Below are 25,786 nucleotides of genomic sequence, written 5' to 3' on the forward strand. Positions count from 1 at the left end.
TTTGAAGATCATTGTTGTTTTAGGGAGTACTGAATACCTCACTTCCCAGAGCTAGGAAATAAGGAATATCTCCACAAGTAAGAGGGTCAGGTTACTTCTGAATGCTCCATCTCTAAGGCACACGTGACAAGAACACCCTCTCCCTGCTCCCCCGCCTCTCCTGTCCCCCAAGGCTGTGTACATACATCACCTTATTCAGCCTCTTTCTTGCCCCATAACCTATGGAAAGCCAGTGTATTTGTATATCGAGTATCACAACTTTATATAATTCAGATGATAAATTTAAAATGTTTAATGGTTTGACACTTGTTTAGCACATAGTTTGAGCTTTTGACTAACCTGTAATGATTAATGTGTCAACGTGGCAAGGCTATGGTGCTTGGTTATTTGGTAAAACACCAGTCTGGATGTTGCTGTAACAGTACTTTTTAGAAGTAATTACCATTAAAATCAGCAGGATTTGAGCGAAGCAAAGTATGCTCCATAGTGCAGGCAGACTTCATCCAATCAGGCTATAGGAGAGAAGTCTGAAGTTTCCTGAAGAATTCTCAACACACAGACACCTGCCTGACTTCCCAGTGCCTTCAGAATTTGGACTCCATTCATCATTGATTCTGGCTCTTGCCTGAGTTTCTAGACTGTCTGCCAGCCTCCAGGGTTTGGATAACCACCCTTACAGGCCATTCTCTCTCTCTCTCTCTCTCTCTCTCTCTCTCTCTCTCTCTCTCTCTCTCTCTCTCTCTCTCCCCCTCCTTCTCTCTCTCTCTCCACACACACACACACACACATGCACACACACCCCTCCTATTGGTTCTGTTCCTCTGGCAAACCCTAATATAAAGCACATTTGCCCCTTGCTTTAGACATCATCTTCTAACCATGCTGTCTCTTCATTTTAAGAAAGGTTTGTGGGCTAGAGAATTTAGTTGCCTAGCATTTGTGAGGACCTGGGTTCAATCCCCAGCACCTCAGTGAGAAAAAAAAAAAAAAGACAGAAAAGAAAAAGGCCTGTGTGCTACAGATTGCTCTGCAGGTATGCTCTGGGACCACCTAGAAAAAAATGAGGCACATCTGACACTGTCTTGGAGAATTGGTATTTGATCCTCTGCTGGTTCAGCATAGATGGAAGATGACCAAGGTGTTCACAAAGGCTTCTGGGAAGATCAATCCTAGGGACCAGGAACAGAATACTGACAATCTCAAGAAGAGAGGCTCTTTCCTAGCCCTCATAAAGCATTTTGTAGAGAAGAGTCAGCAGGTGGAATGTGATGAAAAAGGCGTCTTTCTAGTGCTTGCTCAGACCCTCGAAGCAGTCTGGGAGCTGAGGGTGTGAGGCTGGGCAAAGGGAGGAAAGCAGTGGGTTTGTAGGTGGTGTGTCATAGTGCAGTGCGACCCACTACTACTTATGAAGACTACATCTTTACTTTTGTTGCATGGTGATGTTGGTTTTGGAGACTCTGCCCCCTGATCATATTATGCGTGGGATGCTTCCAGGTTCTTGTTTGGGAAATACAGCTACCTTGCTTTTGCTTCTGTCCTTAGCCTCCTGTCTCCACCACGTCCTCCATCTTATTCTCCCCACTCACTCGCTGGCCTCTTACTTTCTCTTTCCCATTCACTTTTGATCTTCTTCTTGTGCCCATCTTTTCCTGTGCCAGTCAGAGCCACACCATGACTTTCCTGGCTCTTCTGCCTTCACAGTCTCCCTTCTTTCATTAAAAATAGTTTAAAATTTTTATTTCGCAACTGCGTTATTATAAAGACAAAATCTACACAGAGTAGATGTTATTCTTTCTATTATTATTTTTTTGGTGGTACTGGGATTTGAACTCAGTGCCTTACACTTGATAGGCAAGCACTTTCCCACCTGAATCATGCCTCCAGCCAATTTTGCTTTAGTTATTTTTTAGATAGGGTCTTGCACTTTTGCCCAGAGCTGGCCTTGGACCTGGGGTTGCTACCTCCTGTGTTTGATAAACCTTCCCTGGTACCTGCTCCATACAGATGCTCTAAACAGACATCTCTCCTTTTATGATTTTCTCTTTCTTATGATCGCACCTCACACAGTTGCCACTGTCAAGCGATCAAGTGAGATCAGAAGCTGATATGCAGATGCACACAATTGGTAGCTACTTATGCTTAAATTGACATTGGTCATTCACTAGCCTGACTCTTATCTGTCTCACTCCTTGATTAAATTGTAAACTCCTAGAAGGCTAGGAGCACGGCTTAGAACAGCAGTTTTCAAACTTAAGTGTAAGACCTACTGCTGAAGTAGAGTTCCTGACTCCAAAGGGAGATCTATTTCTTTCTTTTTTTGGTGGCATTGGAGTTTGAACTCAGAGTCTCACGCTTGTTAGGCAGGTGCTCTACCACTTAAGCCACTCCAGCAGCCCTTGCACTTCTAACAGGAGCTCAGATGGTGCTGATACTGCTGGTCTTATGACCCACTTAGAGAATCACTGTGGGATTTTGGGTCTTGCTCTGTTTGGCTTTTGTGTGGTGTTAGGGATGAAACCCAGGGCCGCAGGCCCGCTAAGCATTTGCTCTACCACTGAGCTACAGACTCAGCCCTGAACTGTTTTAGACAACTCTGTAATCTTCCAAAAATTAGCACAGAGGGAAACTTTCACATACATTCAGAGTAAATTATTTATGTGAAAGGTACTAGAAATGCAGCGAATAAAGTCTCACCACTAACAGAAGCTGAGCAGAAAGGGGTGAGGAAAAGAATCTTGTTGAGAGCAAAGGAGCTTTGTGGCTTGTGGTGCCACCAAGCATGGACTGTCATCTGCTGGTTTAAGGAGCATGTACAAAATGCAGACTAGAAGCCAAACAATAGCTCAGCCAACTCCTGGCTGCCTGAGTTCTTTGCTCAATCCATAACACTGCCAGCAGGGCTGCTGGGATCCATCTGCTACTCTCTTTCTGATAACGGATCTGGGGTCTCTCTGGAAGGAAATAGCTTGACAGGAAAAAGGAAGATTAGGCCAACTTAAAATGTCTGGGTTTATGAGGCTGCACTTGAATACGGTACTACTTTTAACTCCTTCTGGCACTCAATAAACTGATTTTTTTTAATGTTTTGTCTGTTCCTTTCATCAAGAAATGTAATTTGCAAATGTCAAAGGTCTCTTGGACACATCTAGTTTCCCCACAAATTAAGTTGGCAGAATTTAATGCTGTAAGAAGGCTTGAGATCATCTAGACCAGCCTTTAGTTTTACAGATGAGGAAACATAAACCTGGAGTTATTCTTAACATAGATAGCTAGCAACAGTCAAGCCACGCCAGAATCCAGATTCCCGACTCGCAGTGGGAATCTCCCAAGCTGAGTAGCAAAAACATATCCTTCCTCTATTACCTTTTAAAGAGAAAAAATGATTTCCCACATTACTTAATTAACTTTTCCCTAGGTATAAGAGCAAATGAAGACAAATGAAAATCCTAAACATTTTCAATAAAGTCCCAAATCTTGAAGGAAGAAACGACATCCTGTTGCTTGCTATATGCCCCCTTGGCTAACCAGAAATGTGGCACAGAGCAAATTTTCCAAAACTCTATGGTAAATGAATGAATGATGCATTCACTGACTTGATAATTGTTTGGCAGTTTCTTAGCCAATGAGGTCATGATGGTTTCACACAAAGATTTTGCTCTTGCAATAGAGTCTCTTTAGCTCTACCAGAATGTTAGGTGGTTAGATAAAACCAGAAAATGCCTCTTCTGAAAGATAGCCAGTGTGTCAGCCAGAAAGGTATGGACTTTGGAGGTGGGAAGCTTTGAAGTCCCTCTTAAATCTTGGAAAGAAACAGAAACTTGCTAAGCCTTTAGTTCCTTCTCTCCCATCCCCTCCATCCATGTAAGGATTATGAGGTCACGTGTGCAAACTCCCTTGCACACAGTAGGTGCTGAGTAAACATCAGTGCCACCCTATCTCATTTCCAATGCTGTGGTTCAGAGTCACATGGGTACCGAAGTAGGTGGAGTGAAGAGTTGACAGAATATGGAAAATGGCTTTATTTTTGCCTGAAAATGTATCATCATTTTGCTTATAGTTTTCCAGCAGCTAATTTTACTGACAATATGCCTTGCAACACATATAAGCAAAGCTCCTAACCCCCAGGTGTTCTTCATATTCCATAACCCCTTGCTATTTATCTGGTTTCTAAATTAAATGATTTTCAGAAAAAAAAAATCTAGTGTTTTGCTTACCCATTTGGTCTTGGTTTCCCAGTTACAGGTTCAAGGAACTCTGTCTCCTCCTCTACTTTCCTTTCGGGGATCCTGTTTTGCTGAGAAGGCTGTGGTGAAAGCATTTCCCATTCATTGTCATTAGTAACCACCTGTGACAGAACTGCATCTGGGTCACTCTTGCTCTTCCGTCTTTGGTTTCCCTGACTGGAGACTTCCTCTACTGCTAAAGATTCTAGAGGCTTCAGTTCTCCTGCATCCTGTATCTGGGGTCCCTTGCTCAAGGTGAGATCAGAGAATGGCTCTGCAGTCTTGCCAGACCATCCAGGCCCTGAGTCCATGGCTTCTGAGAAGGTTAGATCATTAACCTCACCATGGCCCAAGACCATCCAACTCTGGTCCTGTGCAGGGCTTTCAAGAGATGACCTCTTGTCATCTTTAGAAGATATTCTCTCTGCAGAATGATCTTTGCTGTCATTTGAGGAGGCAGGTTGACATGTGTCTGGGAAACCTGCTAACTGAGTTTCTGTCAGCTCTGTTAGTTCGGAATGTTCATATGGTTCTTCTAATTCTGATCTGCTTTCTCTTGCTTCACAGGCCTCTGGTTCCAGGGGTGAATTTTTTTCATGACTTACAAGAATGTAATCCACGTGCACTGCGTGATGATCTTCATTCTTCTCTATGCATCTTTCTTCCTCGTCTGATTCTATCTGCTCAGGCTCTTTGGTGGGAATTATTTTTTCTTCTAACTCTAAAATTTCCTTGCTGACAGCTAGAAATGGAAGAAGAAAGTGAGAAGGGGAAAACAGGCTTAATTAACACATCTTGTGATCTGTGATCTTTGCAAATTATCATCTAAAATGGAGCAAATTAATAATTATATTTTATTTTGTACAGCAGTTTAATTTTCTTGTGCACAATCAGAGATAGGCATTATAATATTAGCTTTAAATTTTACTGCTGTAATACAGGACTTGGTTAGGCATACATTTAAAATATAGTTAGTTCCTCTTGGGGTACATTGTTAGGAACAGAGTGTTTTACAAACGTACTGTGTTTAATCAAAGCAATTTCTTCAAAGTGGAGAAATGGGCTGTGTTTCTTACCATTTGGTGGTTCTATGTCTCCCCCTGCTGGTGAATCAGAATTATCTGTTTCTACGTCCCAGTCAATGTTTGAGGGAGATGATTCAGTGTTGGAGCCTGTCCTTCCTACAGGCAAGGAACCGGTGGCAGGGTCTTCATGTATATGCAGCACAACCAGCTGGTGTCCATCCTGTCTGCTTTTGGTCTCAGAGTGGTTTCCCTCGCTTTGATCAGGAAGGGCAGAAAGCAACATTTCTGCTGCCTCACTCCCCAGAGACACATCCTCGGGAGACCTAGTTTCCTCTGTAGTCTCAGTGTAGTGGGTGGGCTCTGTGAGGTAGGACAGATCAAAGGGAGGTGTGTATGGTGTCAGTGATTGCTTCAGAGCATCTTCCTCCAAGAGGGGGTCGCCACCAAAGCGGAAGTGTTCAGGCTCTTTCATTAAGTCCTCGTCAATATTCTGGCCCATTACATCTTCAAAATCACCCCAGGAGGCTTCAGACGAACAGATGTCTTGCTTCCCTGTATCCCCATCAACTGGTGTGTCAGGATGGCCTTCTGATAATGTCAACTTACTCATGTCGTCTATTGTTCCTGTGGAAGTGTTGAGACCCGAGGCATCACTGAAACTGTGGTCAAAGGCAGCCTCGCTTATATCCAGGCAAGTGTCTGACACCAGCAAAGCATCAGTGACCGCAGCAAGATTCCCAGGAGCAAAAGATTGCTCACAGTCACATAAGGCTCCTGTACCTGTGTGACTTCCAGAAGAAAAGTCCTCTGATATCCAAGAGCTGTTGTTGCCTTCCATAGTTGGCTCTTGGTAAGTTAGGAAAATGCTGGTTCCCACATTTTCAATCCTTGGGATTGTTCTGTCTACAAGTTCCAAAATTGGTGCTGTATCTGGGTCAGCCCCCTTTTCTGATGCTATTAAGCCTGTATTCTTATCATCATTCACTTCAGAAATTTCAGGAGAACCTTTACCAGAGGCAGGCTGAGAAGAGTCATTTATATTTCCTTGGATGTTGACTGGAGGCAGAGGAATTGCATTTTCAGAATAGAGTTCTGAGTTGTATGGAACAGATTCCTGCACGGGCTCCTCACCAGGCTCTTCATTCATTTTTGACTCAGTGAGATAAAACTCACTGGTTTCCACACCAGGTTCCATGCAAGCACCAATGTGCTGCTCTGTCTCTTGTTTTGCTTCAGAATCATGACATATATCTGGGCTGTTGGAGGCATGAGAATTGCTGTCAGGGTCACAGTGAATCAGTATATCAGGATTCTCGCCATCTACTTTTACAGTGAAGGGCTGCTTGACATCCACCCACAAGTCAGGTGAAGCTGAGGCCAGTTGTCCACCATCTTGGAAGTTGCCATGCAAAATATCTGGAACAAAGTTACTTTGGGGGCCTTCAGAAGGGCTGGGGTCATCCCATTCAGAGCCCGCTTTCTTTATCAATGGTGTGGGAGAACTGACAGAAGGGAGATTTTCTGTGGCAATGCTTGGATGTGTCATTTCTTGTTCCCACCAATTTGCTTCTTGGCACTTGATAGTTGAAACATTAGCCATAACGCATTCATTTTCATCTGCGTGTGTAAATGCTGGGTCTTTCTGATCCCAGATGGACAGTGTGGTATCCTGACCCTGCTCTTGGTTGTGAGTTTCAGAAGGGGGCTCATCCCCTGCAGAAGACATGAAAGTTTGCTCTCTGAAATCTTTTTCTTTAATTTGGTTCAATATCACAAGCTGGCTAAACTGATCAGCATCTGGTTCTGGTTGCCTTGGTTGAATGTTCCAAAGTTTCTCGTGGGAGCGGTCCCCATTACTATCCAGAAAAGGGGACTGGAGATTATCGTTGAAAGGATTAGCACAGTGTGTTTCCATGGATTCAGTGTCACCTTGAATGGGTAATCCCCAGGGACCCACATCCTGGCCTATGGCAGAATTCTTCTCTAACACACCTCTTGAGTTAGACAATTCCCCTTCAAAAGCACTCTCGATCCGTCTCCCTTCCTGTGAAGGGGCATTCCACCACTCGCTGCTGTCAGCTGAGAAGCCAAGCATTTCCAATTGAGAATGAGTCCCATTCTTTGGCTCAGTTTTGGGAGAGATTTGCCATACATCAGTTCTTGTCTCTCCCATTTGTGGGGGAGAGCTCATCTCCTTCTCCACTGCTGTGGCCTGTGCTTCAGTCTCAGAGAGAGGTGAGAAAGTCCACTGAACAGGGCTACTTTGTTGGTTGTCATAGAATGGGTTTGACTTGTTCTCACTCTCTGCGGGTTCTGGACTGCCTCTGTAGTCAGAAAACTCCTCTTCCTTGGGCTCAGACTTGGCATCCTCTGTGCCTGAGAACTTATCTTCACTCAGTGAATCCCAAGCTCTGGATTCACTCTGAGTAACATGACAGGAGGCCACATGGGACTCTTTATCTACTGACTCTTCGTTACTGTCATCATCAGAACCTGAACTGGTTGATGTGACCCTGGCATCCTCTGGCTGCACAATTTCAGGGATGTCACATTCATTTTTCTCCTGATGGCTAATCATTAGATTTCCTTCCTGATATGCACCCAAATATTCAGAATATTTGTCTGTTTCAGGGCTGGATAAAGAGGACAAGGAATCACCATCTATTGAGTCATTCCAAATCTCTAAACATTTAGGAACCTTGTGATTGAAGCTCCTTTCTAACTCGTCTGTTGTGTTTTCCTTCGTTTCAGTAATTGCTTCTACTTGGCTATCAGTGGCAACTAGTTTAGATTCTTGGTCATTCTGTTCATTTCCAATCCTACCATCTTGATTCTCTTCCTGACACTCAGTACTGGGTCCATGGCCCCAGGAAGATAAAGCAACTGAAGAATCATTTAGGTCAGGACTCGATGCACTTGAATGAGTATACTCACTAGAAATACTGTCTTTGTCATAATTTCCAGATGGATTGTCTCTTAGAAAGCTGGCTTCAGTGTCCCTAATTTCAAGATGCTTGGTTATCTCAGAACTTGTGTGATGGTCCAGCATGTCACCATCTATACGATCATCAACAGTATCAAGACTTTGGGGAGATTCATGTGGTAGCCCTTCGTTTGCTCTCTCTGGTTCCAGAATGTTACATTCTTCAGTTTTCTCAAGATCCATTTCAGATAAAGATACATTTTTTGTTAAATTCATCTGATCTGAAATCTCAACAATTTCACTCAAATTTCTATTATTTATGAGGGGCTCCTCGTAGGTCTCTTTTGCATGCAAGTTTTCTGTGGACAGCTCTGTTTGCTCAGCACAGGGGTCTAGATTGTAAGACCTCTTCTCATACTGGAAAAGTTCCTCTGCTTCCTCAGTTTGAGGACTGTGAGTGTCTGAAAAAGAGTTGATTTTGCCTGATTCAATACAGATTTCTTGAGGTTCAGATGCAACTGGAGAAGGGAGTTCCAGGTCACTGGGGCCATTCCTAGAAATCTCTGGGTTGTTATCTACTTCCAAGCTTATTGCCGCTTCCTTATTGAGGTGGTCTCTGTTGGAGTCCCCCAGGACTTCTGTCTCACTTTCACTTTGTCCATAGCTATGACCTACCCATGGATCCGAGTGTGCAAAATGTCCTGGATTTTCAAGGTTGGTCACCATGAAAGAAGTGTCCCCTTGCAGAGTTCCTGTCCATGCATCCTGATTGTCAGGATATCCCTCTTCATTGATTCCGGAAGTTTCTAGCACATCTGGGACATGACTGTCCTTGTCATGTGTTGAATGGCTGGGACTTTCAGGGAGCAAATTGCCTTGTTCTGAATCTGTAATGCATGATGGGCCTGGTAACCCGAGTGATGACATGTCTTTCTCTCTCATGACAGAATCCCAAATGCTGTTTGCAATCAGCTGTCCACTCTTCTCACTCAGTGTGTGATACTCACTAGGAGCAGTGTCCTTGGTGTGCTCTGCAGAGGCGGGGAGTTCCCATTCTACCTGATTTGCTTCTTGATACTCCGTGCCCCAAGGTTCCAGCTGTCTCACTGAAAACCGGGTCTCTGGTTCTGTGCTTTCAGCCAGATAGCCCTCTGCTTGACCATCACTGGTGATCGCCATGCCCCCACTGCAGTCATCCCAGTCCAGGTCGTTGTCCATGTCAGAGATGGTCGCGGTGGACTGTGTATCCTCCAGAATCACTCTGTTCCACACGTCGAGGCTGTCGGGGGCTGCCTGCCGCGAGTTGGTGGGGCTGTGTAGAAGTGAGAGCTGTCGGTTTGCTTCATTGTACAGCTGCATCATGCTGGGGTCATCGTAGCTGGACAGGCTGCTCTCCCTCACATCATCCTCCACACCAACCTTCTTATCACCTGTGTCCTCTGTCTTAAGGAAATCTTTGTCCAGGTGACACATAGTATTTATTTCAGGACTGTCATCTGCCTGAGGTGAAGCCCACATGTCCAGGTTCCCAGGACCTGAACTGATTCGGCTTCTTGGTGGCTGCTGCGGTGATTGTGCAGGGACATCAGCCTCTTCTGCAGTAGAGTTGGCATCTTTTGGTGCCAAACCTTCCCCTTTAGCAAATGGCTTGTTTTCGGTTTCTTTTTCATCTCCAGCAAATGTTGGGGATGTGTAAGAGTCAGAGGTGGAGTAATTGGTGTCCAAAGGGGATGGCACTGAATCCTCTCCTACATTGGATGTGCTGTAGCCAGAGCAGGTATAGGCTAAGAAGGAATCTTCCCAAGGTGCTAGGACCTCTGACCCTCCTTTCTTGATACTCTCCTCAAAGAGGTTCCAGGAACTGACTTGCTCGTACACCTTTTCCCTGACTTTGGGATCCACCAGCCCATTCTGATCATCCCTTGATGGTTTAGAATTGTTCCAAACACGTTCCAGGTCAGCACTGGGATTTCCAGATGCAAAGACATTATCCCTGGGGTCATCGCTCTTCTTACCCCAGAGTTTTGTAGCCGCTTCATTATTTGCCTCACTGGGTGAATTGTCCAATAGGTCTTCCGAAGGAAAGGAAAAGCCACTTTTTGCCATAGCCCACTCATTCGGGTCCCTCACAGAAGGTGTCTCACCACTGGTTGGGTGAAGATTCCAGGTAGTTTGTAAAACATCAGGATTATCTTTTTTACCAAATGCATTCCAGGCAGGGAAGGCCACTGTAGCTGCTGGGTTGCCATCATCTGTGGGATTTCCCCAGGGCTCAGGCATCGCTGTGGGAGAGCGACCCGATTGCCACAGAGCTGCAAAATCTTCTATCAGGTGGTTTGTTCCCTGAGGAGAAGCATTTATCAAATTTGGCGTCTCAGTGGGCAGGTTCTGAAACTGTAAGCTTTCTTCTTTTTGATTTTGAATGTCATCGCTACCCCCTTCAGGCTGGCCGAATCCAGACTTCCAGGTATCTGACTCTGGGAATTCGAGACCCTTTGGTTGAAATACAGAATCTGAGGCTCTCCTCTCAGCTGGGCTGGGCTTATGCTCTTTCCATGATTCAGGACTCTGGAAGACAGATTCTTGCTCACTGGAACTCCAGGCATCTGCAAGATGTTTAGAGTCAATTTCCAAACCACCCCACCAGCTGCTGCACCGGGTACGGGTCTGTGGTGGGCCCAGGGGCCCAGAGTCCACTGCTTTTTGGGTCATATCTTCTGGATAGAGTGGGGCTGGCTCTTCAGAGGATGGTGAGCTTTCTACAAAGCTATTCATAGGTGTTGGTAGGACCCTCTTTGCAATATTTTTTAGTCCTTCTGGTGAGAGAGAGTCATCTCCCATAAAACCTGTCAGGCTCAACTTTCTTTCAGAGTTATCTCCAAGACTTTCTTGTCTCTGGACAAACTCCTCCTCAAATTCCACAAGGCTGTCTTTGCCAGCCTCTGACAAAAGTGAACTAGAGGAATAATTTGACATATCAATTCCCATCTCATCAAGTCCTTTCGGTCCAGTGGGAAGCTGTCCTTCTGACGAATCGCTGTTGGGGAAGTCATCTCCTGGGGAATAGTCTGCTGAATGGGAAGATGGTTGGGACTGCCCGGAAACCAGAGGTGCTGGGTCAAAGTTGAAGAGGTCAAAGTGTTCACCGTGATCCCCAGACCTCGAATGCTCCTCTGCAACTGCTCCTTCTGGGATGGGACTATAGGAATCGAATCCTGGGAGGAGGCTGTGGTGAGGCCCAGCACCTTCTCCCACTGGGCTGTCATCACTGAGGAACACGGAGCTCTCCTTGGATGAACGGCTGCTCCTAATAGTCGCCAACCCACTGTCTGGGCTAACAAGGTCTATGTTGACATCTACCTGAGCCTGGTTAGAATCATTGAGATCTGGAGGATTTTCTATGAAATTCACAGAGCTGGGTTGTGGCTCTATGTCAGAACCATACAACTCCATAATCCCAGAAGAGCCCTGGGAGAGGGGTGCGCTGCCCGCCACAGCTTCCGTTGAGGATGTCCGGCTGTTGGAGACCATCTCTGGACACCTCCTATTGATGACTTCCTTGACAACAAGAACCACCTGATCACAAGTCACAGAAGGGTCCTCCTGCTGGTATACCAGGATCTCGTCGCAGCCACATTCAAAGGGCTCCAATTCCAGGCAAGGGTTCTGACACTCTTCTAGTTCACAGCAGATCTGTGGGGAGGCACAGGAGTTTGTTTGTGTGGGTATTCAGGCAGTCTTTGCACTCTGCAATCTGTCTTTCTTAATTTTGCTTAACATGAAAATTAATCTGTGGTCATCCTACGTAATTTACTACGACCCTTTTCTCCAGTCCTATCAAACTGTCTTTTTATTTAACTCAAAATCCCAGTGATTTCACTGGCTCCTGAAAGTTATGAGTAACGAGGTTATAAACCATCCAGCTCCTTTCCTAGGTGTAATGTAACACCATCTTCCAACAACAGTGAAACTCAAATTTGCAAACCAACAGAGTAATTCTGGTTGGAGCCAGGGGAAAGGGACAGGCAGCCAGATCTACTGTCACAGCTGATAGCTTCCTAAGGTAAAGGAGGAAAGTAGGAAAGAGAAAGGAGCCACAGGGCTGAGCTTCCCCAACAGGTCCCCTCTGTCCCTTCCTGTCCTAGGGAACAAGGAAATAGAGAATCCTGAACAAAGCCACCTGGGGGACAGAAGGACATTGTGATGGATGATCAGTGCAAGGCCAGGACTGGGCTGTAGCTCTTTGATGTTTAGGAAATTTCAGGAGTGCGTTGCCACACTGGGTCTTTGAAATGGCCCCACAGCGTAAGTGAAGGTTTAAGAAAATGGTAATAACTGAAGAATTCATGGAGATGGTGATAATAATGGCCGATGTTCACTGAGTGCCTTCCTGTACCAGGCACTGTTGTGTGGGTTTTACAGTCATTATCTCTTTTAGTCCTCATTGTCATTCTGCAAGATAAGGACTGTTTTTATCACCATGTTACTGATGAAGAAATAAAGACACAAGAAGGCTTAATAACTTGTCCAACAATACACGGCTAGCAAGTGATGGGGTCTGAGTTTTGAATTCAGTCAGTTCAGCTGCAGAGGTGGCCTCCTAATCAAAGGTGCAACCACAAGACACTTGAGATGATCCCCATGGAAAAGTGGGGAAAGTCATCAAGGGAGAGGAGGGGATGGGTGGGGCCATCCAAGACCTTTAACTCCTTCGTCTGCTCTTCTTGTGTCTATTTAAAATAAATCTATTTTCAAATTAGTTTGGAAAGGGGGTCTCCTGCTAAAAGTGATTTGAAAACCACAGTATGGGAGGTTTAGAAAGCCTAAATCTTGTTCCTAGGAAGCCGATGACCAAAGGTAAAATTCAACTTGAACCTAAATACAGAGCAAATCACTGAAGGCCCAGGCTGGTGATAAAGCACATACAGAGGACACACAGATGCATCTCTGGCAGGGATGGGGGCGGGGGTCTTATTTGAACTTGAGAAAGAACAGAGAGAGCCAGGCAGTACATACAGTCCTGGGGTAAGGGGCCAGTGGGACTCGTGGAGGACAGAAAGGGGGAATGTAGAAAAGAAAGGAGTGGACACTGCCACTGGCCACCTGTGGGCATGCAAGGTTTTAACCCACTAGTGAGGAACGATGAGGGACAAAGGTGTTCCATGTCATGTGCCTCATATTACATGGATCATGTATGTTCTCATATTAGTCATTAAGTACTCTGGCTTGGTATATCCAGTGGCTTATTTTGATTAATTTTATCTAATTCTTTTTTTAATTTCCTAGGTCTTAGATTAAAAGACACAGCTGTTAACCTAGAAGATACAATTGATTGCCCAGTCAGTATCTTAGCACCTGGACACAGACTTTTATTAAAGCACCAGATTACAATTACTAAACACCAGGAGCCAAATGGGTTATTAAGATGGAGACCAGGCCTTGTGGTCATCACCAAACAGCAGTCCCAAAAGAAAACAGTACCCAAAGAGTACTGATTGCTCTCTTGGTGGATACAAGAGATAGCTATGAGGCTTTGCTATGGTTTTGAGTGCATTACGGTGCGAGTGTGTGCTAGAATCTAGTCCTCAGTGTGGTGGTGTTGAGGTGGTGGAACCTTTAAGAGGTGGGGCCTATGGGAAGGTGAGTAGGTCATGGAGATACCACCCTCAGAAGGGATTAATGAAGGTTTCATGGGATTGTATTAGTTCTCATGAGAATGGGTTATTAGTATTTATTTTTATTTTTATTGTTGTTCTGGGTGAGGGTACATTGTGGCATTTACAAAAGTTCTTACAACAGAGAATGGGTTATTAAACAGCAAGTTTGGCTGTCTTAGCCTGCTTTCTTGCTTCTTGCTTCACCATGTGAGGCACAGACTCCCACCATTGTGATGACATCTGCTATAAGGCCCTTATCAGAGCCAAGTACATGCCAGTGCCATGTTTTCTGAACCTCTTTCTTTGTAAAGTTCCCAGCCATGAGTATTTTGCTATAGCAACACAAAATGGATGAATACAAGCTCTTTCCAAAAACCCAATGTGCAATATACCTACAACATTTCCTAAAACTCAAACCTAAGAACTTTATCTTGGTCCAATTTCTTTGTTTTTTTTTTTTTTTTTATTCATATGTGCATACAAGGCTTGGGATCATTTCTCCCCCCTACCCCACCCCCTCCCTTACCACCCACTCCACCCCCTCCCTCTCTCCCCTACCCCCTCAATACCCAGCAGAAACTATTTTGCCCTTATTTCTAATTTTGTTGTAGAGAGAGTATAAGCCATAATAGGAAGGGTTTTTGCTGGTTGAGATAAGGATAGCTATACAGGGAGTTGACTCACATTAATTTCCTGTGCGTGTGTGTTACCTTCTAGGTTAATTCTTTTTGATCTCACCTTTTCTCTAGTTCCTGGTCCCCTTTTCCTATTGGCCTTAGTTGCTTTTAAGGTATCTGCTTTAGTTTCTCTGCATTAAGGGCAACAAATGCTAATTTTTTAGGTGTCTTATCTATCCTCACCCCTCCCTTGTGTGCTAAAGCTTTTATCATGTTTGGTCCAATTTCTTACAAGCCACCAATCTATTCCTATCTCTCACCACATGTCCTAAAAGCCAGCAGGTTAGGATGAAGTGAAACAGGTGGGGGTCAGAGGACGGGCTCACCTGACTGCACAGCTCCAGGTTCTGGGAATACACAGCAATCTGTTGTCTCAGCTGCTCCTCTGACAAGTAACTGGCGAACAGGATGAGGACATCAAAACCGAACTTGTCTGTGAATGCTTTCAAGTCACTAGTGAGACTGCTGTGAAACACACAGTTCTGAAACGACAATAGGAAATTTGACGTTGATGTCAAACTGCCTTGTGTGGAAATTGTGTCGACAGCCAGACCAGTGCTGTGATGCATTGGACATAGATTTATAACCAGAGGCAAGTGAAATAAACACTTTGTTTCCAGGAAGCTTGGAAACTTTCATACTATGGCTTAAATAAGCTATACTGATGGCTTTCCCAAACCAAGAAAGGAAGAAGTCATTGTCATTGTGAGGAATAGTTTAGACAAAGAATAAATGTCATATTTTTTTCCAAAATATTCATTTCAATACTTCTCAAGGCATATTTATCCCTCTTATCACTTATAAGACCTACATAAGAATTTCTGTTCACAATGATTACCATCTGCTACTAGAAAAGTAAGGAGTTATTATCTTTTCCTACAATTTTATTTTCTAATTATTATCAGCTCCACATATAAACTGGATGGACTTAGCTGAATTTACTGAGTTATTCTTTTGTTTTTTGGCGGTACTGGGGTTTGACTCAGGGCCTCAAGTTTGCTAGGCAGGTGCTTTACCACTTAAGCATCTCCACCGGCTCTACTGAGTAATTCTTATTTCAGTGTAGATGTGTGGCATGTCAGATAGACTTGCTCTATGAGGCAGCCATGGAGAAATGAATAAAGAGAGAAAACACCCAGACCTGTGGCTCATGTCACTCACTGAAAATGTACTGGCCTCTTTGAGTTTTGTCAACTGCAACCAGAACCACGTTGTCTGTGCGATTGTCTCTCTTCCTTCAAGAAGTAGAGTGAAAACCATATGCTAGCCCCTGGCATAGCACCTGGTACATGCTAGTTACTCACAAAATGTATGTAAAATGGCCAGAGAGATACATGCATGAAATCAACCTGTGCTACAACCCTCTACCAAAGCTTAATATCTGAATGTACAGTTGGTGTACAATATCCATAGTTTCCACAGCTACAGATTCGTTCAACAGTACACTCTATATAGTCAGAAAAAAATGCATCTGTCCAGAACATGTACAGATTTTTATCTTGGTTGTCACTCCTTGAGCCATACTGTATAACAATATTTACATAGCACTTTATGTTGTCTTAGCAATCGTAAGTTCATCTAGAGATGATTTAAACAATATAGGAGGGTTCAAGGATACAGGGGACTTGATGAGCATCTACAGATTTTGGCATTTGTAGGGGGTCCTGGCACCAATCTCCCACAGATACCAAGCAATGGCATAAATAAAAACATACATACACACATAAATAATATGGTCTATAAAATATATTCTATAAAGATTATATATAGACTGTATACTTATAGACTCTATAATATATAGAGTACATATAATCGCATATATAATCAACTAATTTTATTATATAATATATAATACATACAGACTATATACAATCGCTATATATAATCAATCAACTTTGTTATATAATAGACAATATAAATATAGATTATGTATAATTACCATATATAATCAATCATCTGACAGTCTTTTGTGCTATCAGTGAAAAATATCATGATTTAGAGAATTCTATAATTTTTTTCTGATTATAATGGTAATCAGAGTGATGTGGTGCCACTGGTAAGATATTAAACCACAATGCAGACACATGCTATAGAAAATGGAAGTGCTCACAGCCCTCTTCACATAACCACTGTGACACGCTACAAAGTACAGTGCATACATGTGCAAACTTTTCCCATGACCACATTTATGTTTGCATATGGTTTAGACTTTTTACTAGCCACCTCCACTAACCATAGAATAGGCACACTCTGTAATTCTGCTCGGCTGACTCTCATGGTCTACAAGGCCCCTGAGAGGGTACATGAGACCCTTGGTGGGTTTGGGGTCCTGCTGATCAGCAGGTTCCATGGCTCAGTGAGGCTTTGCTGTCTATTCTATGGCAGTGACTCTTGTTAGGCATCCGATGAGGCTGCTTTTCCTTTCAGGTTCCAAGGAATTGCACATGGGAATCCACAGGGTCTCAGCAGACTGCTGACGAATACCCAGGACACCTATCGTTCTGACTTGGTAATGAAGTTTATCGTGCTCACGTACACTAACTTTTGGAAGCATGTGACCCAAAAAGTGTACTGTCAGCTTTCATGCTTTTAATTTTTTGTCCAAAATAGCATCATAACAATCATTTAAAAGGTATTTAAAAATGAATTTACCCACAGAAGATATTTAGATGGTGGTTTCTTTTAATCAGACCTCATCTGTCCAAAGGGAAAATATTTCAACTCATCATGGGTGATTAATCAAGACCCTTAAAGCTGACTAGGGGCATGGCTCAAGTTGTAGAGTGTTCTCCTTCTCTGTTCAATCCCCAGTACTGCAAAACAAAGCCAGAAACCTGTAATGTGGAACTTTTTGCTATTATGAGTCATAAAAGATACGGTCCCTGAGGAAAACACAGAGGGACAGCAACATTTATACCTTATCTTTAGTAATTGAGGCTTTGTATGAGAAGCCCTACAATTTTCCTTTTCAAAGATTATTTTCATTTTATTTTTTGGTGGTACAAGGGTTAGAATTCAGGGCCTCATGCTTGGTAGGCAGGCGCTCTACCTCTTGAGCCACTCTACAGCCAAATATGTTTTCATTATGTATATAAACTGACCCTTCACAAATGCATTTAAAAACCTTCGAAAGAAGACACCCATTTTGAAGAGATTTTCACAGACAGTAACAATTATCATTCCACTCCTGGCTGTGTGACTCAGACAAGAGAGGGCAGGTTTTACACGTATGTGGACACAAACTTAAGATTCAGAAGAATTATCATTATTCAAAATCATACTTGTGGGCCATTAGCTATTTGAAAATGCAGGCCTCATCCCAAGCAGTTTGAACTCTTCTGTGTTACATGGATGGCTCCAGAATCTTGTCCGACTGAAGCCCAGCACACGGCTATGTCTTTCCCATCCATCTCATGTGACTGTATGAAATCTGTAAAACATAGCCTTAGGGAGGCATTTATCCATTGGTAGATTTTTCTGCAAACCAGTCCTTTGGGCTCCCAGGCCTGTCTGGGGATTTGTACTTGATCATCCCCTGTGTTCCTGACTCTTGACCTAGCCTCATCATAAAAATCTCTTGGATGTGTACCTCTGGGCACTTGGCTAGAGACCCTTATTTAGCAGGCTGCAAGTGCTTTTTTTTCTTTTTTTTTTTTTAAAAAAAACCAACACTCTAGGTCCTCTAGCTAGACCCTGAATTCCACAAATTCAAATGAACTAATGATAGAACAAAAAACATTTATATGAATCATTTAGGCATATTAGAGAAACCCCAAAACCAAGATTGTTGACAATTATGCCCTATGTACCCTAACAAATTTGTCCAAACCAGATTCCACCCTACTGGCCTTAGGATAATGTCAAGAGTTTCATATTTAAAACAGAATCAAACAAGGGAGTGAGTGAGAGTCTTCAGGAATTCGGGCGGCACAGGCTGTTTGTTCCGCTTTTCTGCTGGTGCTGTTTGCATAGGAGATAATTTATTATTGTGTTCTAGCCACGCAGGGAGTCGTGTGCTGCCATGGCTCTTATGTTGCTGACAAGCGACGCTGGCCCTGAATAAACAGCACTTCATCATCAACACAACCCAACTGTACACACAGGTTGGCATTTTATTCCCCATCTGCCTTCCACCTGATAAATTACTGTTTTAGTTACATGTATACAAATACGATTTGTTAATCCACTCAAGATGTTTCTCCCACCTTGAATTAAAATTATATGCATGCACATGTATTTCCCACTCAGTTTGCTAAGGATTTAGAAATAAAGGGGACCCCCTACCTTGAATTTACCATCCCCACCCCAAGCAAACACCCCCCTTTGCCCAGCCTGAAGTCACTGCAAGGAATTTAGGAAGATGCTTTACTAATTATTGCCTAGAAAAATCCCAGACTAGAGAATGATAATTGCTCTCTGTCACAGCCCTTTGTTACCCATGATCCCAACGACGGAATCAAGAAACATGTTTTAGAGGTCATGAACCTTTTTGCTTGAGTAATTCCTAGTTTCAGAGTAGGGAAAGTCTGGAAATGTGGGGAGAAAAAGGTTTCGTTTTTTCTTGGTCAAAAACTGAGATGTAGGTATGAAGAACTCTAAAAATGTTTGATGATCATGTTGACACAGCAAGGAACTAGAAATGATATAGCTCTACTGGAGCTAATACAAGATGCAGGACAGAGAGAGATAATGGCAGTGTCAAATACATAAACTGCATTCGTAGTGCAGAGTACACAGGCAAAAGCACTGGAAAATTCCATTCTCCCCAAATCCTATGTAACTTCTTACTACATTGCTCTCAAAAATTTAGTCTTTAAGCTATGTGCTGGTAGCCTCCTCGCATCACGCAAAGTGAAAGTGATCTAAGTAATGTCTTCTAGACATTTGAGCACTTCAGTGTGGGTATTCCTTGAGAGAAAAACCCACTCTCCTTCCACCACTCAGACATGCTCACTTTCTGTTGTTGTTTCAGTTCTCCTGTCCAATGTTGGGCCCTAGCCTTCTGCTGAAACTGATATTCTCAAAAGTACCAATCACTTCTGGTGTTCAAATCCAAAGTCACTTTGCTTGTCTTACCCTATGCAACTTTTCCACACCGGTCTATGAGGATGACCCTCCCCTCCTCTTGGAGAATAGAGCACTTCACTTGCCTGACATTTCACACTCCTTGTTTTTCTCCCAACTCATCAGTCATCTTTTAATTGTTCAAAGCCCCAGACACATTTCCCAGCCCATCCCCTTGTTTCTCTACATGGCGACTTTATCCAGTCATGTGACTTTTAAGTCTTCTGCTGAACAATGGCTATGGGGTCAACATCCACCTGGCCTCTGACCTGTCTAGCTATGTGATATCTCCATGTAAACGTCCAGTCAGTCTCACAAAGACAACATGACCTAAGTCCTGCCCAGGTTCCTCGGTATCACTAAAGGGCACTACCATTCACAGTCACCCAAACCAAACATCTAAGAATTATTCTTGGATTCCTTTCCCCCTCACTTCTTAGATAATCCATCAGCAAGTCCTATTAACTCGACCATGAAAACATACCTCAAGTAAAAATGCTTCTCTAATTTCTGTCCATCCTACACTGCTGTCCTAGTCCAAACCACCATCATCTCTTGCCTGAACTTGGGTGGCAGTTTCCCAACTGGTCTCCCAGGAGCCACTCTTGTCTCCCATCACACAGCATCAAGAGATAACTTTTAAATTGAAGAATGAACCACACTCTCAATTACACTGAATAATAAATAACTCATTAAAAATTGCTCAGTGCAGGCTGGTGCCTGTGGCTAGTGCCTGTAGTCCTAGCAACTCAAGAGGCAGAGATCAGGAAAATCATAGTTCAAAGCCAGTCCTGGCAAGTAGCTCAAGCAGAACCTATCTTGAAAATACCAACACAAAAAAAGGCTGGTGGAGTGGGTCAAGTGGTAGAGCACCTGCCTAGCAAGTGTGAGACCCTGAGTTCAAACTCTAGTAACTGCCAAAAAGAAAAAAATGTTGCTCAGTGTAATTATTACTATTTTCTAGTTTTACTTTCCTTAAATAGGAGGAGAAATATTTAATGCTCTTGAGAATAAAATCAATGGGAAGAAGTAGACAGAACAATAGAGAAACAAAGAAAATACAAAAGGCAATTTATAATTGAAATATAAATAGCTAATAAATATCTGAACTCATTAATCAAAGAAATTCTTTAACAATAAAATTTTTACCTTCTCTCTTTTCCAACTATTGGTAAATGTTTTCAAATGGACACTCTCATATGTGCTTTAGAAATATATTCTATAGAAATAATTGATATATAAAGTTTGTGAACAAAGCTATTCATGATGTTTATTGTTTTAATAACTAACCTTGTAAACAAAATGGTTATGTCCTATGAGAAATGGTTCAGTGAATTCTGAAGTCACAAAAGGAATATTACACTGCTATTAAATCACTATTATTAAAGAATACTTAGTGATACAACAAAGCACTTGCAACATAGTATTAAATGGGAGATAATCTCTTTTCTTTTTTGTCAGTACTGGGGTTTGAACTCAGGGCCTCGTGCTTGCTGGGAAGGCACTCTACCACTTGAGCAGTGCCCCCAGCCACCTTCCTATTCGCATCTCTCTTGTAGCTGAGATAACAGTCGTGTGCCACCATGCCCAGCTTCTATTGGTTGAGATGGAGTCTAACTTTTAACCTGGGCTGGCCTTACATTCTTTATAACACATGAACTTTTGAACAATAATCACACGATCTTTCAGACACTTTAAGTAATTGAGCTGTAAAATCCTATATGTGAGATGATGGAAGAAACTGCACAAAGTTATAGCTTCTTGGCCTTTTGGCTAAGATTGAGTGAAGAAATTGCACAAAATTAAACATGAAACAGGCATTTAAAAAGTGACATAAGACATAAACCTATGTAGAAGGCAGTGCTTATCTCACCAACAAATTCTTTACTCATTGTTCAGGTTAGGGTCACTGAACGGGCTTCTGTTTGCCACTGTATAACTTTAAAACATCAAAAAAATGTGCAGTGATTTTTTCCTTCAGCTAAGCCACCATGGATAGAGTCTTTTTCATTACCTCCACTATTTTCCCTCCCAGTGCCAAATGACCAGTAGTGAGTTTTACCTCTTATGCTAACTAGTACTACTTAGGCCCAGCATTCTGGATTATACACACAGTTCACTGCAGTTTCTCACTTCTCAATTACCAATGAAATATATTGGCTATGGCCTTTATTAAATGAAATGAATCACTTTGTAATGTCAATGGCAAGCTGTGCTCAGATTTGTTGTCTGAATTTTTTATTCTACTTTTAGGAATTGGGAAAATCAAGTGAGTATCATTTGTAGGTAGGATGCTTGTAGCCATTGCCAAGATTAAATCACACAGTTGTTTGGCTGCATTTTGCAGAACGGTGAATCTCAGAAATAAAGACTCCAAAACAGAGTTATGGATCCATAACTGCCTTGCAAGTGCAGTGGGCAGCATGGATTGCTGACTTACTGAAATTTAAGAGTACAGTTTGACATTTATACTCTGCATGGATTTATTTCTAGACAGGCCCTATTTTTCTTATCAAGATATAAGGAAAATGCTGAGGTATGTATACAAATGTTCTAACTGAAAGCTTTATGATTTATGCTACCAAATTTCTATTATGATGTTTAAAATATTCAGCAATAATAAAGTCTGATAATTTTGACAGGAAAAAGATTTATGAGAACACAAAATGCATAAATTAAGAGATTTTATTTATTCTGTTTTTTCATACATTTTTTAATTGGCAAGCAAAGATACTGTTCATGTTTTTCCTGGACATCATTTTTTTTACACTCTGTTGTTCTTATTTTTATAAGGTCATTAAGGCAGCTTAGTAGTCAAAAATTTCAGAGGGTCTATCAAAACTACATTCTACATCATATATGGGAAAATCGAGTTGGACCGTATGCATTTCATTCTTTACAGCTAAGGAGACCCTTTTTGTGAAAATTAAAAATATTACAATATATAAATTAATGTATATCATACACATATCAATACAATCTTATTTATTCATTTATTACTTTAGAACAGTAATTAATTTTTTTGACTCAGATTAATGCTATATTGCCTAACCTAATTGATGATGCTCTACTTCTACATGAAGCATTCACTTACACACTCTGCACCTTCTTATTTAAACTTTAAGATGCCCCTGTAACAGGGTCTGTTTTGCAAGGAGGAGGGTGGAGGTGGAGGCTTTGGGAAATTAAGTAGATAATGTCATACAGCTCCTGTGTGTGAAAAATGGGATTCCAATCCAGGTTAGTTTAGGTTTAGAGGCTGTATCTTAAATCCTACGTTATCCTAAAACAAGGGGATTCTTGATCACTAGAGATACTACTGATTAATTCAGCTTTTGATTTAATAAGAACAGTTTTTTGTTACTCCATTAACTTCTGGTTATCATTGGTTCCTCCTTGCCACTCTGCACAAGCAAGCAACATCTTCGACTTTGAAAATTGCTATCAATATTGTAGTGCAGTGACTAGTATTACGGTGCTTTACAGTCCATCCTCAGCTTCTCACCTACTCTATAACACTTAAATGTGGGGTCATGCTCATTATGTGTGAGAGCCTAAAACTGGAAACCCAAAGAAGCCTCTATAAAGAACACTGTGATATTTTTGCAGCAACGTGTGTTTTTGAAGAGTTGGGTGTGACTGTGCCCACGGTGGGGAAAGAAAGTAGAGATGGCACAATCTCTGCTCGTGCAGAATCATTCTCAGGGAGTTTTTCCTGTGGGAATATGCACACATAAATGATGAAAGAATCCCACTTTATCTGTCAGTGCACTCAGTATCTGAAGATACTCCCAACATCGCTCCTCTCCTGCTTGAAAGCCCACAGAAAACCAGGGTTAAGGTTTGTGTGGAGGGGCTAGCGAGACTAAAGAGAATTGGGTTTTGGTTTTGGTTTTTACCTGACCAAGTGGGCATCTTTTTTAAATTTTTGTGCTATCAGGGTGTGAACTCAGGGCCTTGTGCTTGCTTGGCAGGTGCTCTACCACTTGAGCCATGCTCCCAGCCCCCCAAATGGGTGTCTTTATAGTAGGAGCCTAAGGCACAGCTATGAAAGACGTTTACACCAATGTTAGCAATCTGCAGGCACCTCAGCTTGGGTAAAGTATGCCGTAACTGTAAAAGGAAAAAAACCAAGAATCTTTAAAGCCATAACTCATAAGGGCTCCACTGAGTTGAAGAATTCAAGAATAGAAGGAGAGAGGAAGAGAGGATGTGTTAATTGAAAATCGAGAATCCTCGCTCTCAAGTCATGGGGCAAGTAGCTGTTACTTCCTATAGTCACATCACGGTGGGGTGGAATTGGGGGAGAGGGCAGAGGGAGAGAGAGAAATTGTTTAGGAGATAATCTACCTCAATGCACAGGCTTAAGTTAAGAAATTTTAAAAACAACTGGGCCAGTTTCTGGCCAAGCTGGAATTAAATGAGTTGAAATCCTGTCCCATCTTGCCTGTCTCCGTTATACAGAGGACTGGTACTGCCCCATTGAGAGATGACCCTGGAAACAGGGGCGTGAATACTGTGCGTCAGGAAGAGTGGTCCTTAGCAGACTCTCACAAGCCGTTAACAGTAGACGAAATACTTAGTGGTAAGAGGTCCACCACCAATTAAAGAAAGGTAAGTCATCACCTCATTAACTAGCTCAGCCTAACTCACACTCTTAAGAACAGATGGGTCATCATCAAAACTTTCTGCTACTGTATAGACTTAAGGACATGGTGAGGAAAGGACTAGAAGGGTGCTCTCCTGACAGGCCCCTTTTCTGTTCATGTTTGTCTACATGGGAACAAATGATTAAGGAACGAGATGTAAAGGATAAACCACTTCCTGGCATGCTTTATTTTTGAAATGGTGAAACCTGGACAAACATCTGACTACTAAATTATAAATAATAATAAATTATTTCCACAACTATGAATAAATGTAAAAATCAAGTCCCCAATGGCTTGTTTTGAGTCATGCACCTAAATATTCCCAGCTTTATTTAGTTTCCTTTGAAAAAAATAAGTCAACTGCCTTGAAGACAATTTCAAGGAAGCTCTGGTTTCCTGTTTCTGATTTCTGGAAAACACCAGGCGGGTCTCCAGAGCACTAGGGTACAAGTGCAATGCACACTTCTGACGCTCCAAAGCTGTGTCAATATTAACCTGACCCAAGGAAGATGAAACTGTCTCCTTTGTTCCTCAACGCTCCTCACATGGGGTGCACAATATGGCTTTTGTCAGAGGTGCTTCATCATTTTGGCTCAAAGAAACTGTCAGTACAGTTTGGGATTCGTTCTTCATGGGCAGATACCCTGATGGGTCTAATGAAGCTTTTCTGCTGACAACTCATTTGCTAAAAATACCCAAGCATCACCCAGTCCAAGGGGGGAACATGGTCCTGGCCCCTTTGCTATCACTCCAATCGAAAGTAATGCATGATGTTTGAAGTGTACAAAATCCATCCATCAAAGAACACACCTCTCACCACCCAGCGACGTGTTCTTGCTCAGTTCCATTTGCTCACTGATAAACTTTGTGCCATTCCTAAATTGGAATATAATAGGGTAAACACCAGTCTTAGAGCACACACGCAGAGCCAACAGTCTGTGTGTGCCATTTGTTGCAATCCAAGCTAATTACCAGAAACCCCCTCCTGAAAACAGATACACTCTGGGGTCTGTGGTTTCATTTTCCTTTGGAGATATTTGAGGAATTTCTTTTTAGGGAAGGACACTGAGTCGTTGTGACTATCTTGGCCACAAGTCACAGGAACTTAACCACTGGTGTGAGTGAAAAAAGTGCGAAGGATTTGGGGAACATGCCTGCAGAAGAGCAGGAAGAACTGGATGACGAGGAGGGCAGGGTTGCGGCAATGTGCAGGCCACCCTACTTTGTGTCCTCTTCTGGCTTCATCTGCTCTCTTGCAGTCAACTAGCATCGTCCATGGGTGGCAACAGCCTCACAGATTTAGTCAAGCCTGTTCCCTTGAGTTTGAAAGCGTTGGAGAAGGAACTTGGCTTGCTTTCACTTGGGTTGGGTGCCTGGCCCTGGGGCCATACAATTGAGATGGACTGGAAAGACTACAAATCACAGATGGGGACATAGCCTCAGATGGATGCCAAGGTCATGGAGGAGAGTCATTTCCTGGAAGAGGGGTATTGAGCAATAAACCCCTAAGTGGGTATTTTAGCTCTATAGCACAAAGGTCATATGTACACACACACACACATTTCTAA

General features: G+C 42.6%; 1 protein-coding gene across 9 annotated transcripts in view; it reads right to left on the reverse strand.

Moving 5' to 3' along the window:
• The window catches only part of Prune2 (prune homolog 2 with BCH domain), a 268,230-nt gene that overhangs the window by 74,797 nt on the left and 167,647 nt on the right, over nt 1–25,786 (reverse strand). For all 9 annotated transcript variants that reach the window (XM_074052086.1, XM_074052083.1, XM_074052090.1 and 6 more), the window contains exons 7-9: nt 14,832–14,987; nt 5,300–11,864; nt 4,215–4,965 (exon numbers count right to left, since the gene is read on the reverse strand). In XM_074052086.1, the coding sequence (XP_073908187.1) occupies nt 4,215–4,965; nt 5,300–11,864; nt 14,832–14,987 (7,472 nt within the window). The remainder of the gene's footprint in view (nt 1–4,214; nt 4,966–5,299; nt 11,865–14,831; nt 14,988–25,786) is intronic.

Source organism: Castor canadensis, chromosome 13 (genome assembly GCF_047511655.1).
Source record: "Castor canadensis chromosome 13, mCasCan1.hap1v2, whole genome shotgun sequence".
In the NCBI taxonomy this organism is placed as follows: domain Eukaryota; kingdom Metazoa; phylum Chordata; class Mammalia; order Rodentia; family Castoridae; genus Castor; species Castor canadensis.